The sequence below is a fragment of the Sinocyclocheilus rhinocerous genome, unplaced genomic scaffold (genome assembly GCF_001515625.1).
Source record: "Sinocyclocheilus rhinocerous isolate Xijiao unplaced genomic scaffold, SAMN03320098_v1.1 scaffold1268, whole genome shotgun sequence".
Classification (NCBI taxonomy): domain Eukaryota; kingdom Metazoa; phylum Chordata; class Actinopteri; order Cypriniformes; family Cyprinidae; genus Sinocyclocheilus; species Sinocyclocheilus rhinocerous.
The window spans coordinates 867,932-883,963 of NW_015664016.1; the positions used below are offsets into that span (position 1 = coordinate 867,932).

Consider the following 16,032-nt stretch of genomic DNA (forward strand, 5'->3'; position numbering starts at 1 on the left):
GGTAATGACACAACCTATAAAGACAATTTTATAAATAAAGCAAGCAAATTATACCCAAATCTAAATAAATACCAAAAACTGTAAAAGGAAGCAACAAAATGGGATGATTTGGTTCCTACGTAGTGTTTATGCAAGCTAGGGACCTGAACAAAAGAACTGAGTTTATCTTTACAACTACAAAACAGAAATTCTATTGGTTCCTTTGAGCTGCGAGACTTAATTTGTCAAAATGGAGACTCCGGTCTGTAAAAATCTATACAAAAATAGTAGTCTAGAAATGCAGTTGAAGTACAAAAAAACCCCCAAAATGCACCATTTTGAAATTGCAGACAAAAACAATGTTTTTTGTCCCGAGTTAATACGTGAACACAAAAATAACTTTTCAGAAAAGTGCAAATATTTTTTTTCTTTACAGCACAGTTGTTTTTCCTTTCTCCTGCTAGTGAAGGGCTTCTACTTTGCTCCATAGGATTAAAGGCCGATTTATAGTCCTGTCACTGGCTGTGAAGATAAATGCCGCTTGATATCTGCTGCTTGAGTGCCGTTTTGCTTGCACACTGAACATTGCAAATAAAACTGTGAACAAGAGCTAGGTAGAATTTTTAATGAGGTCACACCACACTGGAATGTTCATGAACATTCCACAAATGCCACGGAACAACATAATTAGACAGCGGATTATGAACTGGCCTTCAGTCTGGGCCAATTGGTGTATTTGTGTGGAAGACGGGCTTTTGTTTACATCCGTGGCTGTTTCTGTGGAGGGGTCATGCGTTCAGCCAGGCCGAGTCTCTGAAGCTCAGAATGGAAGAAGGCCTGGAGCCGTAGACCGGCCTTTGCTTCGTTGGTGTTACTTGGGTTGTACTCCAGACAGTTGGAAAACATGAGCTCCACATCCTTAATATACTCTGCTATGAGATTAATAACACAAAAGAAACTACATTCAGCAATGATTCATGTTGTGCGATTCTATCAAGCTATTAAAGTGGTTTAGATATGGTCCATTCTAAATTACGTCTTGATATACTCAAGTGGATATTTCAACTTGTTTAAAAAGAAAAAAACGTCAACCTTCAATTCTTACCAGCAGTTTGGTATTCACAGTTGTTGACCTTTTCCCTGATTGTGCTCAAGGCGATGGGTTTTTTGATTATGTCATAGTAATCGGGCACCTGGAAAAATGTGTGCAATAAAAGTAATTAAAACCATGAAAATAATGCCTCAATGCAAAACTGGGATAGTGAGATGTCACAGAACAACTGCACAGATTATTTAGGAGTACAGCTGGTCGTAAAGTAACCATGAATGGGAGCTCCATGGCCGTGTTACAGAGAGGTATAAGTGTGGACATCTAAATGCACTACCTGAGTTCTAGACACCAGTTTCTTGAAGGGCCAGCTGTCCTCGTGTCTGACCAGGTCCACAGTGAGCAGCTCACAGGCTGACAGCTCGTGTACGCCTAAGTTTCTCACTGAGCTTCGACGGTTGGATGAAGTGGTGGTTGGAGCCAAGACGATCTTGGCTTTTGGGGAGACCTCTGCTGGAGAAACAGTGGCAAACCAAAATACATGTGAACAAGAAGTCTTAGAGAAAATGAAACGGGAAAAACAACAGGTGTCTGCATTCAGTTAAATATCAAGTATGCCATTTTTTCAGTGTCATTTTCTTCAATCCAAGCCTAATATAAAATTTGGGGAAAAAACATTGGCATTTACATGGAATTTTGTTCCATTTGTTCCCTTTTTTTTCTCATACTGTATCCTATAAAACATTTTTTCCGTCACAAGATAAAAACGGCAATCATGTCTTTTTCTCACAATTGTGACTTTTACTCAAATCTTAGTTTTTATCTCCATTTATTTTTTTGCAAAAAAAGAGAAGTCAGAATTGTGAGAAAGTCTCAATTAGCTTTTTTTATTTTTCATTATGTTCCTAAACAAGGAAAAAAAGTAATTACAATGTCAGAATTCTGAGAAAGTCAATTGCGAGATGTAAATAGTTTATAACTTGCGATTGAGAGACACAAACTCTCAATTCTAAGAAAAAGTCAGAATCGTTACATATAAACTTGCAATTTCACGAAAAGTAGTCCAAATTGTGAGATTACCATTTTTATTTTTATTCCATGCCAGAAATAAAATTGTGAAATGTATACATACAATTGTGAGTAAATTTTATTTTGCATTCTGTGGCGGAAACAAGCTTCCAGAGTATCCTACTTTGATGTGATGTAGTAAATTAAATTTCCTTTATGTTAATCAGATTTTTTTTTTTTTTTGTGAATTCACTGATACTCCTTACCAGTAATGGGTCTCTTCCTAGAGTCTGTATTTTCTGCTGCAGGACTGGACTGGTTGGATTTGGCTGTTGTGCCATCGGCGGGCACCTCTAGACTAAGACGAGCACTGGAGCGGCTTCCTGCCCGGGGAGGGGGTTTGCAATTAGACACCGGGGTAGACTTCTTCCCTGAGTTTTTGGAGCCTCCTTTATTAGTAGCAGGCTGGCTCTGTTTGGGTGTGCTCTGCTGCGAGCGAGGCGTGGAATGACTTGATTCGGCCTGTTTTGATCTGGTGTTCAAACGACCTCTTTTATTGCTCTGGAGAGGAAGTTTGACAGGAGCCTTCTTGGACACACTGTTAAATAAATGAGAAAAAAATAACAACTTTCACAATATCCTTCTGCATGAAATGAGTAAACCGGCAAGAAAAATGATCAAAATAAAAAAAAAAGCCAAGTCCACTAACTCTTCCTCCTCTGACTGTTCTTCTTCCGACTCAACTTCTTCCTCTTCTGATTCTTCTTCCTCTTGTTCAGACTCCTCCTCTTCCTCCATATCTTCTTCAGAGTCAATAGAGGAACGCTGACGTGAGTTGATTCTGTGGGAGCGCTGTTTGGGGCGGCACTCAGGGCAGAACCAGTCTTCAGAAGGAACAGCCTGTAAAACAAATTAAGGAAGATCAAAACTTTCATCTTAAACTCAGAAGTTTAAGAGATTTTCTATTTACCAATAAATATACAATAATTTATTAACAGATTGCTGATATACATGTCTATTTTCCTTTCCTTTTTTTGTCCTTGGCTGCATGTGTTAGTTTATACGTACACACTTTACGTCTGCATGGCAAGTCAGGGTTTATGAAAAAGAACAGTTAATAAGGTGTCCACTAAATAAAACCTTCCCAAAACTATGGTTCTCACCTTCAGTTTTGGCCGAACACAGAAGATGTGATAGCCTCGGTCACAGGCGTCACATAGAAGCATGTTCTCAGCGTCTCCTTTCCTACGGCACACCTTACAACGGGCATTGAGGATGGATTTGGCCCAGACTACACTGCGCTCAAGTGTGGAGAGATGCAGGAAGACCTGCGACAAGCTGGAGCAGGCCAACAAAGACTCACGCCAGCGTTCTTGCACAGTCTTCACCTGCCGCCCACTTTCACTGCCATCTGTTGAGGAAAACAGGTTTAGTAATGATAATTTAAACCAACATGTGCTTAAAGAGAAAACACTTTCAGTTTTTTGGTAAACAAATCTTACCATCTTTCTCACTGGACTGGTCGTCATCTTTCTTTTTATCCCTTTTCTTCAACTTCTGGTCTTTCTTGGCATCGTCATCACCTGATTAAAAACAAAACATTCAGAAATAAGAGCCTGTGGATTAATTAATTCAAAAATGAAAAAAACATGTTCCTACAAACAAAATTATCCATATAGTTTTCAGGAACACACACTTAAGCCGCCTTTCCACGGTCTCCAACATTTGAATACGATTGTCGCATTCCTCCCCCTGGTGGCAGTCGCACAGAACTTTCAACTTACCTCAGCTTATTCACCATGGTAAAACGAACGATTTTAATGAATATAATGAATGCATGAATATATCCATACAAAACAACCACCAAATAAAAACACCGTAGTTTTTAGTAGGCTTTATGGGGAAAATCAACGTTAATAATGATTTAATAATGATAAAATAATTATTTCTGCCATAATTATTCTAAACCACCATTTTACAGAAATGGTGCTTACAGAATAACGTTAAAATGGAAAAATATGGGTAATTCTAACCTCGCACTCAGTTTTGATTAGAATACATCACATCCGGTTGGGCGGCCGCATACGGTCTAGCTGCAGAAGTTCAAATATTTTAATGCATCCGAAGCTCAAATCAGATCTGAAATTTCCGCATATGCATATGACTGGAGTTCCACGCAGCTCCCGCACAACTCTACATTGGAAATGAATGACTTCCGGTCTATCACTTGTCATTTGTCAGAGGTAGTGGAAAGGCGGATTTATACCCTCAAAGTTTCAGAAGAACCATAGAAGTAACAGATCTTACCTAGCGGAGCTTTCAGGAACTTGCGCTCTATGCCCTGCTCTATCTGTGCAAGAGCCTGTGCCAAAAAGTGGACAATGTTACTGACAGGCTGTGGTGTGCTCACAGTAGTGGACGTGGCACTCTGACCCTCTGCCTTTAAATCTTGCAGCCTAAAAACAAGAAAAACACCATCAATTCACACAATCGCAGACACTACTGCAAATTCTGTTAGCTTGTAGGAGCATCAGACTCTGTTTGAACACACAAATAAAAATACACAGGTAACAGATATCAAAGTGAAATAACCCGTCTTTGACTCTGACGTGATTCTCATCAATTTCCATCGGCTCCTCTTCTTCGTTGGTCAGCCCGTTCTCTTTAGACTCAGAATTTAGCAGTTCATAGTTCCCGTTTTCCAGTGCGGCTCTCCATGAGTTTCTGTCCATCACCTTTTCAGGGTAAAGAGGGGAAAAAAAGGAAGGGGGAAAAAAAAAGTCAGGTTACCATTAACAAAGATCCAGATCAAGCCACATCACTATAAGAAATACAATATTTACAGCTATGGAATGTGGTCGACACAACATACTTTAATTGCCCCCAGAGTTCCCTGATAGATGCGGTCCTCAATATCCAGTAGTAGATCTCTGAGACGATTCTCCATGAAGCGCTCAGCAGGTACAGTGCTTTGTGGGCAAGATGGGCCAGGTTTTGGCTTTAAAGTACTTCCTTTGGTCTCTGGCAGGGATTCATCTGCATAATAAATGTAATATAGTACAGTTTGAAAAAAAATTTATAATTCATTTTTTTCTATTATGCTCATCGAGGCTGCATTTATTTGATCAAAAATATAGCAAGAGAAATATTGTTAAATATTATTACAATTTAAAATAATTTTCTTTAAATATATTTCAAAATGCTATTTATTCTTGAGATGACAAAGCTGAAATTTCAGCAGCCATTACTTCAGTCTTCAGTGATCCTTCAGAAATCATTCTAACATGCTGATTTGGTGCTCCGGTATCATCAATAATTACTGATTATCATTTATTAATTATTAATGGTTCAATTATTAAAATGATCATACTCATCTGCAACAGACATCAGTATCAAAAAAAGTCACAGGCACTAAACCCATATTTAAAAATCAAATGTAACATTACTTAGGAACCTGGCTCCCACAGTACCTGAGTGATAGTACCGCTGAGCAGCTTTGCTATCCATCAGTTGAACAATTCGCTCCTTCTCCTGCAACAAAGTCTCTTTAAGGCTGCTCTCTCTGCGTCCACGAGAGTTCAGAGCCTCTATGAGCTGCTCCACCTCCTCAGGTGTGCTGTAGAAGAACCACTGATTGGGCCGGTTGACTGGCGGCGAGGTGTTCTGGACCAGCACCGGCTCCTCAGTCTTAACTGGGCTCTTGGCTGAGAAAAGCTCTTCTATTTTGGGTTCGGGAGTAGGACGGGGCTCTAGCATGTCCTCTGTCAGGCCAAAGAAGTCCTCCTCGACAAACAGTGCCCCAGCAGAAGGGAAAATCCAGTAGCGGCGATAAAGGCGGTCGCGGCCGAGAGGCAGGATGTAGGTGCAGGCCATAGCTTTCTGAATGCGCTCCAGGAGCTCTTTCTCTTTGAGCTGTGGTTGATGTAACTCCTCTGGGCTCAGACTGTCTTTCGTTTCAACCTCACCAACCTGCTTCTCTTTTGGTGTGTCATTTGTTTTCTTTACTGGAAAACAAAAATAAAGGAATTCTATAGATATTTGCAACAGAATTTAAACAACCATTTCTTAGGGCGAGCAAGAACTGATAAGATGTCTTCTCTTAAAGGGTTAGTTCACCCAAAAATGAAAATTCTGTCATTAATTACTCACCCTCATGTCATTCCAAACCCGTTAAGACCTTTGTTTATCTTCGGAACACAAATTAAGATATTTTTGATAAAATCTGAGAGCTCTCTGACCCTCCGTAGACAGCAATGCAACTGCAATGTTCCCATTCACAATTTACCTGCACGGGCCGCCCAGGTAGAGCTTATGTATGGGAAACACTGCAGAATTTTAATTTTTGGGTGAACTAACCCTTTAAATCCAATAAGTCACTGTGGATAAAAGTCATTAATCAAGCTCAACATCTTTCATACCACTTGCATGTTTGTTTAAAAGGGGTCATTTGACGTTATGAAATGTCCAAAAATAACATTATGTTGTGTATTTGGTGTAATGCAATGTGTTTATGCAGTTTAAGGTAAAAAAAAAAAAAACACATTATTTTCCACATAATGTACATTATTGTTGCTCCTCTATGCCCCGCCTTTCTGAAACGTGTCGATTTTTTACAAAGCTCATCGTTCTGAAAAGCGAGGTGTACGCTGATTGGCCAGCTATCCAGTGCGTTGTGATTGGCTGAATACCTCAAGCGTGTGACGGAAATGTTACGCCCCTTAGTCTAACGTTACTCTCCCAGGATCGGTAAACAGTCCTCCATAAAATGTGCTGCACACATCTGAATATTTGGGTTGAAGTGTTCTGGAACAGTGTTGTAAATACAACTTAACCACTGATTTCTAGTTGTGTCCTCTTTTGGAAGACCAAACAAAGTAGTTTCGCTTTCACAACGAACAGTGTCACACACGGCAGGCTTGAGAACGGCGTGGCCGGCAGATTCTACGAAGGAGCAGCTGGCGGGTTTGCGGCAACCACATGTTACGACCCCGGGCTGGACTCCGCTTCGTCCATGTTGAAAGCCGATCCAGCGATCCACAGCGCAAAGTTCATGTATTTCCTCAGCGACCAGCTCTAGGCATGACGAAGCGGATATCGTCCTCTTTTGGAAGGCCAAACAAAGTAGTTTCGCTTTCACAACGACTGATTGGCCAGCTATCCAGTGCGTTGTGATTGGCTGAATACCTCAAGCGTGTGACGGAAATGTTACGCCCCTTAACATACTGTGTTGCCGCGTCCCAACGCGACAAGACAAAAACAATAAAACCCATTATAAACGAGCCATTTGTTGCGTCCAGTGGGGACATAATTACTGATTATAATGACTTAAACTGTCTTTTTAGCGTTGCGTATCACGCCGCGTTAACATAAAACCATGCCTGCATTTGTGATCGGAGAAACGACAAACAACAAGCGCTACTCGCGTTTGCAGCAACAATAAAGTTACTCCTTCTTTCTTTGCGTGAACATTTGGGTGGTGTTATGCAAATCTTCCCACATCGTGACGTAGACATGGGGGGGCGTGTTTAAACGAGGCGTTTTAGGAGGGCGTGGATAAGTCTTAACTTTTATAAAGAATATCTCTTTGGGTTTGAGACTTTAGTCTTTGCAACTTTAGGGATCTTATCTATGCACGAACAGCTTGTAACACTCCAAAGAGAAAGGAACATTTGAAATTGCATCATATGACCCCTTTAACTATTTTAGCTATTTTTTCCCTTTCAAACAGCATGCACTGATAAATCGATCATAATAAGACCAAGAATGTATCAAAGTAAACTGATGCGATACTTCTGCTGATACCTTTTTTAGATTTAGCTGGTTGCTCCTCCTCATCCTCAGTGTTTTGCTCAGCATGACCTTCCTGACTTTCTGTGCTGGTGTCCATCTCCTCTCTACAACCAACAGACAGAGACAAGTTTAATCAAATATGTGGACTGGAATGTAAGCGGTGTCCCAAAACCCAGGGATTGAATATTGAGAAAGGATTATTGGTTCAGCTTACCCTGCCACATGTTCTCCATTTCTTGCCTCCTCTTTGAGTTTTTCATGTTTTTCTTTTAATTTCTGCTCCTGTTCCCTCAGCTTCTCCTCCTTTCTTTTTCGAACCCTGGAATATGGAGATGCAACTATTAGTTTCTAAGCTGCTGATAGATAGTAGGGCTGTCAAAATGGCTGAAAAACTAAATTCAAATTTTTTTACTTAAATATTATCAATATTCAAATTATATTCGAATTTAAAAAGGCATAATTTCAGTTGGGGGAAAAAAAGCTGTTGGCTTCTCTCCTGAGGCCACATCGAGCAAAATATTATGCACGTTTTTTCAAAGCAGGGCTCACAAAATTTCAAAATCCCTGGTAGCCCTTCGGGCAGGTACTCTTCAGATTTTGGTAGCATGAAAAATAATTTAACTAGCCCAAATAAAAAAGACCTTAATTTTTAAATATAGAAAATCAGATAGGAGTTTAAATGTCAATCAAAAATATTTTAAATACACAAATATCAACAAATATGAAGGAAGGAATTTTATTTCACTATTTACAGGGTATCTGCAGAATAAAAAAAAAAAAAATAATTAAGGCAATTTATGACCCATTTTAAGAGCTGCACAAGTAAAATGGTCACAGTATGAGTGGGGTTGGACAATGTCTATGGTAACATACATTATTGAGCCATAAAATTACATGATTTACAGTTCAGATACAGGTTTTCACAAAAAACGAAAATCTTATACAACAGCATTTCAGCCTTTAGACCATTTTTATGAAAAGGGATAAATCAAGCATATAAATTATTTTAAATTCAACGAATATTCGAAAAAAAAATTTACAGCCCTAATAGATAGGTATAGGTCTATGTAATAAACAGTAATCAGGCTAGATGCCATATTGAATTTAACACAAATGAAAACAAGGCTGTGAGGGTTAAGACTTGGTCTTTACAATGGCAAACACTGTATAAAGGCCCTAAAGGTCTTTGCACAGTTCACACCGAGTCCGAAATTCTCGTCCCAAATTTTTGCACGTTAAAAAATAAATACGACCTCACGTATTTGATAAGGATGATGAATCCAAAAAAAACGCATACGAAAATTTAGGACTCAGTGTGCAATGACATTAAATCATGTCGTTTTCACAACTTAACTTTCAAAACTGTTTTATGGTGTTTTTGTCTAAAGTTTTTGTTTTGTCAGCTGAACAATCAGTTCACAATCAGAACAATCACATGTTGTTAAACAACAGTACATCCATTGAACGTACTGTACTTGTATCCCTTTACAGCCCTGTTTTCATTTCGGTCAAAAATATGGCGCTACCCTAACTCTGTAGTCTATTCTGTACCTCTCTGCAGCTTCCTCTCGTTCTCTGCGATGCTGTTCAGCTTTAAGCTCTCGCAGTTCCTGCTTGGCAGATCTCTGCTCATCTGCATTGTCTTCTATAAAGTCTCTTGTAGAAACCAAAGTCAGCAGCTTTCCACACAGAGAATGCAGGATCTTTAGCTTCTCTCCTGAACACGTAAAACAATATTAGACATACTGAACAATTAGAAAATGTTGATTTTCTTAAAATTAATTTTATATCATTCCGTTTATTTTATTTATTTTTTAAATTATAATTAAATTTTTTGAAAGAAAGAAAAAACAACATCGAACAAAGAATAAATTTTTTTTTTTTAAAACACTAACCAGGCAGCAGGTCATAGACAGCAGTGCAGGAGAGCTTTTTGAGCAGGCACTGGTTTGACAGACGCAGCTCCACACAGGGGTCATCTGTGGAGCCAAACCCACCCTGTTTCTGGTAGCGAAACTTTGCATTGGTGGACATGCAATCTGTCCCCGAGGCCAGGATGTGCAGCCTCAGAATCTCAGTGAGAGTACAGCTGTCCAGATCCAACTGCTTCAGAATACAGCCTGCGCAGAGAAAAGAAACATGGTTCCACTGGGTGTTTGAATTTACTGAAAGTATATAACTATATATTATTCATAAAGGCACAAAGCTAAAATCATTAAAAATGTCCACAGTGGTCATAAAGACAGTACAGACATATTTCAGGGCACATTATCTGACCTTGGTGCAGTTGTGGCCAGGCAGCAGCAAGAGATGCCACAGCGCTGATGGCAGACTGTGTGGGGTCAGCGTCATCCTCCAGAGCTTCACTAAGATCTAAGAGTAAAAACCACAGTCAAACATACCTGACTCACCAGGATACTGAAGGTAAATAACATAACACCTGAACTTTCTAGTAGTTGAAAACTACTAAAACTACTGAAATTTGGCACTATAATTAACTGAAACCACAAAAAGTGGTAAAAAAAAAATTCTTAAACTTATTTTTAGTTAGTTGCGGAGGCAATTTATTTTTGTTTACTTTAAGTTGAAGTACTAAAATGACTAAAACTAAAATAAAAAATGAAAATTATACAGGCATAAATAAAAAAAATAAAAAAAAGGCAAAAACATTCAAAGCAGCAAATAAAACTAACTAAAATTAAAATAAAAACAGAAAAAAAACAAATGACTTCAAAATAATAAAAACTTTAATGGTATCTCAATGATACAAAAATAACACTGCTCTGAAACTTGCTTTTTCCAAATACTGAGTATATACTAGGGGTGTAACGATCCATATATGTATCGATACATCGATTAAATGTCTAACGATACGATGTATCGATGCCACAAGTAAAATATTGTTATCTGTAGTATAAATGGGCACCTTATTTTGACACTGTCCACATTTTCACCAATGTACGTCTGTGCATTAACGCCAACGCGTGCATTCTCATTCAAACTCACGTGTCGGGACGATAAGACTGCCTGAAGGGCGAGCGCAAAAGACGCTCGGGATAGTTGACGGAATTGTCGAGCGCTTGAGAAGTTTTCAGCGAACAGTGACACGCGCACACATTCAAAGCGCTAATACCCAATTGAGCTCCCTTCCGCTTTTTTGTGCACGGATGAACAAATACAGACCAAATTACAACAACATTTGCGCCTTGGCAAATATCCCAGTAAACACAGTTGGTTAGGCCTATATTTTAATGTAAACAGTTGAGAAAAAAAAAAAACGCATGTGTATCAGTATATTGGATCCGTACTTTTCTTAAAGTGAAAGCAGACTAACAGAAAACTTCCGTCAAAGAAAAAAATTCACTGATTCTTACTGAACAACTTTTATAAGGATTAATCTATATTTAATCTATACAGTGAAGACTATGCAGTGTTATTTTACATTTGATTATTACATTTCTGTACCTGAAAATTTCTTTTAGATCTACCTGAAAAACACGGTTTATTTAATTTGTGTCTTTGTTATATTGTATTTATTTTCTGCTATTGCTTGTAATTTGGTTATCTGTAGAAAAGGTTTTTAGCACTGAGCCCATAGTAGCAGCCAAAAAAGTATCAAATAAAGTTTTAACAGCTTTATTTTTTTCCCCTACAACTGGAGTACCTCGTTTGTGTTGTTTCCTAATGAGGAGTTACATTATTTTACACATTGCATATTTTAGCACAGAAACCTGAAAGACTGTCTTGACTGTTGCCATATCTTAAAACTACTGATCTTGTGTGTGATTTTATTTGATTTTTTTCAATTATTTATTCTTCTTTATTAAAAAGTGTAGGCCTATTTTTTGTTGTGAATGTCCCAATTGAGGAACAGGATGTGAAAATTTAAAATGTAAGTTTTGGTTGCATTTGTGAGTTAATAAAAATGTATATGGTTGTTTAAAATAGTTATATAATATAGATATATCGATCGATATTCTCCTGTATCGAATCGTATCGTAGAATTTTTTGAAGTATCGGCAAATATCGTATCGCTGGGTATGAGAATCGATATCGTATCGTATCATGACGAACCATTAATTTTACACACCTAGTATATACACTGGGATTTAATTTCCACCCTGCCATCAGTAAATTATATCTGTCTGGTAGATTTCATATGACAAAATTAACTTTTCCCAATTTGAAATATCTTCTTTGTAGACTCTTTTAAATAAGTTGTAACCTCTGCATCTCTGACCTTTGGCGTCCGCTTCCGCCACCTGGTCTTTGGCCACTTCCTCCTGTTCCTCTGCCAGAGCCTGGAATATGGCCGAAAGGAAGAAGAACAGCAGTTCACAGAGTGGCCCCTCAGGATCAGAGCCCACCAAGGCCTCCTCAAGAACCTCTGTAAAAAGCAACAACCCTCATCAGGAATGTTTAAAAAAAAATAAAAAATACTGCCTCTGACTCAAAAAAGTCCATTTGTAAGCTAGAATATTATTAGGACAACTCATGCTAGATTTAGCAAGTGGGAATGCCATAATATCCCATGGTGTAATGTGCTTATGAGCAGTAAGTGTATCTTACCCAGTGTTACGCCATCAGGGAACTCATCCTTTAGATCAAACAGCTCTCCAAATGCATTCAGGAACTCCAGCACCATCAGAGCATCTCCAAACAGCTCTGGAGGAAGACGGATTTTCACTGGAAGTGGCTTCGGCAGCTCCTGAACACAGGCAAATTTCAAAACAACATTTAGTTTGCTGCTTATGTATGCATCCAAGCAAAGATGTGTTTTATAGTCTAAGGGGACATGTTTACCTTAAGATCATCACACTCCATGTCTTCTCGAGGTTTGCTCCATAACTTCAGTCGTTCTGCATATTTTTTCTTTTCCTCCTTTAGCTTCTCTCGTTCCTGAGGCACATCACAAACAAAAGTATAACAGGTGTAAAAATTAATAAAACAAAATATAAACATTTAAAAATTACTCTGACATACAGTATGTATGACCAGGTATGAGTGAAAGACTGGAGATAAACTTTTAAAAAAGAAAAAACCTTCCAACTCACCCTCTCTTTCTCAACCTTCATTCGTTCCTTCTCCTCTTTCCGCCTCTGTTTCTCCTCTTCTACTATCCTCTTCATCTCCTCTCTCTTTTTCTCCTTGTCCTCTTTTTCTTTCCTTTTGGCCTCTATTAGATCTTCTCTTTCTTTCTTGAATTTTTCTTCATAATGCAAGCCATGCAAAGAAACAGCAAATGTATGCAGAATCAGATGCAGTGCATAACTGACCCCATGACAAGTCTAGTCAGTGTATAACTTTTATTTTGCATTTGAAACTTACCCATGGCCATCATCTGTTCTTTCTGCTGCATCAATTTTAATTTCTCCTCAACATAATTCATCTAAAATTGGGAAACAAACTCTCATCAGAGAAACAGAATTTAAAGCATAGGTCCTAAATTCTACATCAGACTGAAATTCTCTCTTAACAAATGACATGCCATGCTCCAAGTTGCAAACATTACATCTAAACACACGTAAGCACACAATAACACAGACCTCAGTTGGAGAGGCATCATTAGGACGGCGACTTCTGCCCTTCCCTGGTGGACTGAAGGCAAACACTGGGGGCTCGTCAGGGAAGAAGTAGGAGAAATTGTGTTCGGCTAACTTATATTTTAGAACTGTTGATGGCTGGAAATGACAGTAACCAGAGAGGAAAAAAATCATTTAAATTGAAATTATTAAATTGGGCAACCTTGATAACTAACTAAAAATCTATCGAATTGTTTTTGTTTCATTGTTGTATTTACCTTGAGTCTGACAGTCCCATTTATTGGTTCACAGTGCTGTTTAAGGAGCAGCTTCAATCTGTCTCGACTAAAAACGCTCTTTTTACGACTATATGATGGAAAAGCAAAAGGAGAAAAAAAAAATCAGTGACTTTACAATGAGTAACAAACAAGAGAAACAAAAAGACAACTATGACATTTATTCATGAATTTATCTCTAGCAAAAAGAACATAACTCACCAAATCTGAGCAGCTTTTACTACTAAAGGTTCACATCCCTCGGGGGTGACAGGCTGAACTCTGTATTTAAACGAAGATGGACTGGTGGATTTCTTCTTCTTGCTTTAGACAACAAAGCATAAAACACACAATTTAGATGAAAACCAGTACAAGCAGACACATATGAAGAATTTCATAGAAAGAAAGTTCGGAGCACTGACCCATTAGTTGGTGTTTTAGGAGAAGTGACTGTCGGCTCCTCATCACTGTCACTGATAACAATTGAATCGCCCTCTATGTGATGTTTGACATGGCCGTTGACTGTGCCATTGGAATGGGGAGGCGTAACATCCAATATTTTGCAGGGTTGCCTGTTGAGCATGGAAATATTAAAATAGATTAAACAAATCTGTGTGCATGCGTTTAGTTCCAAATGGAAAAGTGTGAACCATTAACCAACTGATAAAAAAATAAAAAAAACGTATTTCTTATAATTCATGAAGAACTAATGAAAACTAGACTTAATCAGATAGCCTGGGAACCAGAATTTTACCTCATTCTACTACAAACAGTATGTACAGGTAAAATGTTTTAAAATCTACTTTAAAGAGCAGTTCATAAGAAATTGTGAAAAATGTAAGGCTCTCTCTATGTCTCCCAGAACAGCCATTTATATTACCTTCTTTCTGTAAATATTATATTTATCCACGATGTAGAAAACACAACATCACTAACTTGCAAAAAAAACAAAATAAAAAACAAACTCTAAACATACAGAATCAAGCAGGCAGTTTGGGTGTGATCTATCTGACTGACTGGATAAGACAGCAAGACTCAGCCAGACACAGACAGCGGTCTTCCTACTTGTCTTCCAAAACAGAAAGAAAAAAATAATAAATCCCCCTCCACCCCGTCTACCAGTGGGGCTCCATGCTTCCTCACGTCTGGTTGTCTCTGCGAACTCTGATGATGTCTAGGGCAACTCCTTGCACTGGTGCAGCCAATCAGGGGGATTCTCTAAGCTCCACCCTATCACTTTACATTATCTCCAAATAGCAAGGTCAGCTTGTGATGGCTGACTCTGATCCTCTCCTACAGGACGGAGCTCTGATACCCTGCCCTTCAACAGGCAAGTTTCTGGTCAAGATCAGGCTAGATTAAAACTGATATTTCTCTGGAATTGTGCTGGGTTGGCATACTTAGACTTGATAATGTACTGCATACAGAGCGGGGAAGGACTTTCAGAGCTCCAAAAGAGCTTTGTCTAGAGGAGGCAGACAAGGGTGGAGACACATCGATGAACATCAGGGTGTTTCTCTTCTGTTAAGCCATGGCCTTTTCAAAACAGTGCTTTATACAGGGCATTTGTTCATCACTACACATCATTTCTCTTTAGCACAGTTGTGGATCGTCTACATAATGGTTGTTTTTTCTCTAGTAAAAAAAATAAACGAAGTAAACTGTTGTCCTAAAATTATTTTGCAATTATTTTTAATTCAAAAAACAGATCTTCAAAGATTTAACCATTATCAAAAATGGTAAAATTGTCTGAATCTGCACCACACAAAAATAAACATGCATTGCAACCAGTACAGTCCAATATGCAACATATGACCCAGTCAATCTGTTGAATCCAGGGTTTTTCCTGCATAGAAAATTATGAGGTGGCCGCCTCCGTCAAATGAAGAGTTTGGTTCCAAAACGCTATAAATCCATTTTGATTAATTTGAGTAAAAATGTGTTTTCTTTACCAAGAAAGTGGCAAGATGAAAACCACTATTATCGGTTTCAAACTTTCACATAGTATCTTTAGGTTATAATAAAATAAAAAAATTCTAATCCAGATTTTGATTTTCAAAGATTTATTATAAAAACTGATTAGTTTTTCCCCAAAATGCAATAGATCCATTAAATCAATATAAAAGTTATTTTTATAAAGTGTAAAGTATAAGCGAAGTGAAATGTGGCCAAGTATGGTGACCCATACTCGGAATTAGTGCTCTGCATTTATCCCATCCAAAGTGCACACACACAGCAGTGAACACCACACACACCGTGAACACACACCCGGAGCAGTGGGCAGCCATTCATTGCTGCGGCACCCGGGGAGCAGTTGGGGGTTCGGTGCCTTGCTCAAGGGCACCTCAGTCATGGTATTGAAGGTGGGAGAGAGCGCGGTACATTCACTCCCCCCACCTACAATCCCTGC

The 16,032-nt window shown here is 38.6% G+C and overlaps 1 protein-coding gene across 2 annotated transcripts in view; it reads right to left on the reverse strand.

The window, feature by feature from the left end:
- Window positions 1-6: 6 nt before the first annotated feature.
- The window catches only part of LOC107729254 (bromodomain adjacent to zinc finger domain protein 1A-like), a 20,304-nt gene continuing 4,278 nt past the window's right edge, over window positions 7-16,032 (reverse strand). Inside the window, exons 4-28 of one of the 2 annotated variants that reach the window (XM_016539689.1) lie at window positions 14,045-14,194; window positions 13,845-13,946; window positions 13,626-13,713; window positions 13,372-13,506; window positions 13,154-13,214; window positions 12,880-13,034; window positions 12,629-12,724; window positions 12,395-12,533; window positions 12,066-12,212; window positions 10,103-10,198; window positions 9,721-9,945; window positions 9,377-9,542; window positions 8,040-8,144; window positions 7,838-7,929; window positions 5,506-6,039; window positions 4,908-5,071; window positions 4,628-4,770; window positions 4,343-4,491; window positions 3,538-3,618; window positions 3,199-3,446; window positions 2,745-2,935; window positions 2,302-2,633; window positions 1,365-1,537; window positions 1,085-1,172; window positions 7-911 (exon numbers count right to left, since the gene is read on the reverse strand). In XM_016539689.1, the coding sequence (XP_016395175.1) occupies window positions 739-911; window positions 1,085-1,172; window positions 1,365-1,537; window positions 2,302-2,633; window positions 2,745-2,935; window positions 3,199-3,446; window positions 3,538-3,618; window positions 4,343-4,491; window positions 4,628-4,770; window positions 4,908-5,071; window positions 5,506-6,039; window positions 7,838-7,929; window positions 8,040-8,144; window positions 9,377-9,542; window positions 9,721-9,945; window positions 10,103-10,198; window positions 12,066-12,212; window positions 12,395-12,533; window positions 12,629-12,724; window positions 12,880-13,034; window positions 13,154-13,214; window positions 13,372-13,506; window positions 13,626-13,713; window positions 13,845-13,946; window positions 14,045-14,194 (4,033 nt within the window). In that variant the 3' untranslated portion in view covers window positions 7-738. Of the gene's footprint in view, window positions 912-1,084; window positions 1,173-1,364; window positions 1,541-2,301; window positions 2,634-2,744; window positions 2,936-3,198; window positions 3,447-3,537; window positions 3,619-4,342; window positions 4,492-4,627; window positions 4,771-4,907; window positions 5,072-5,505; window positions 6,040-7,837; window positions 7,930-8,039; window positions 8,145-9,376; window positions 9,543-9,720; window positions 9,946-10,102; window positions 10,199-12,065; window positions 12,213-12,394; window positions 12,534-12,628; window positions 12,725-12,879; window positions 13,035-13,153; window positions 13,215-13,371; window positions 13,507-13,625; window positions 13,714-13,844; window positions 13,947-14,044; window positions 14,195-16,032 lie in introns of both variants that reach the window. The other variant, XM_016539688.1, reaches the window with a different exon arrangement.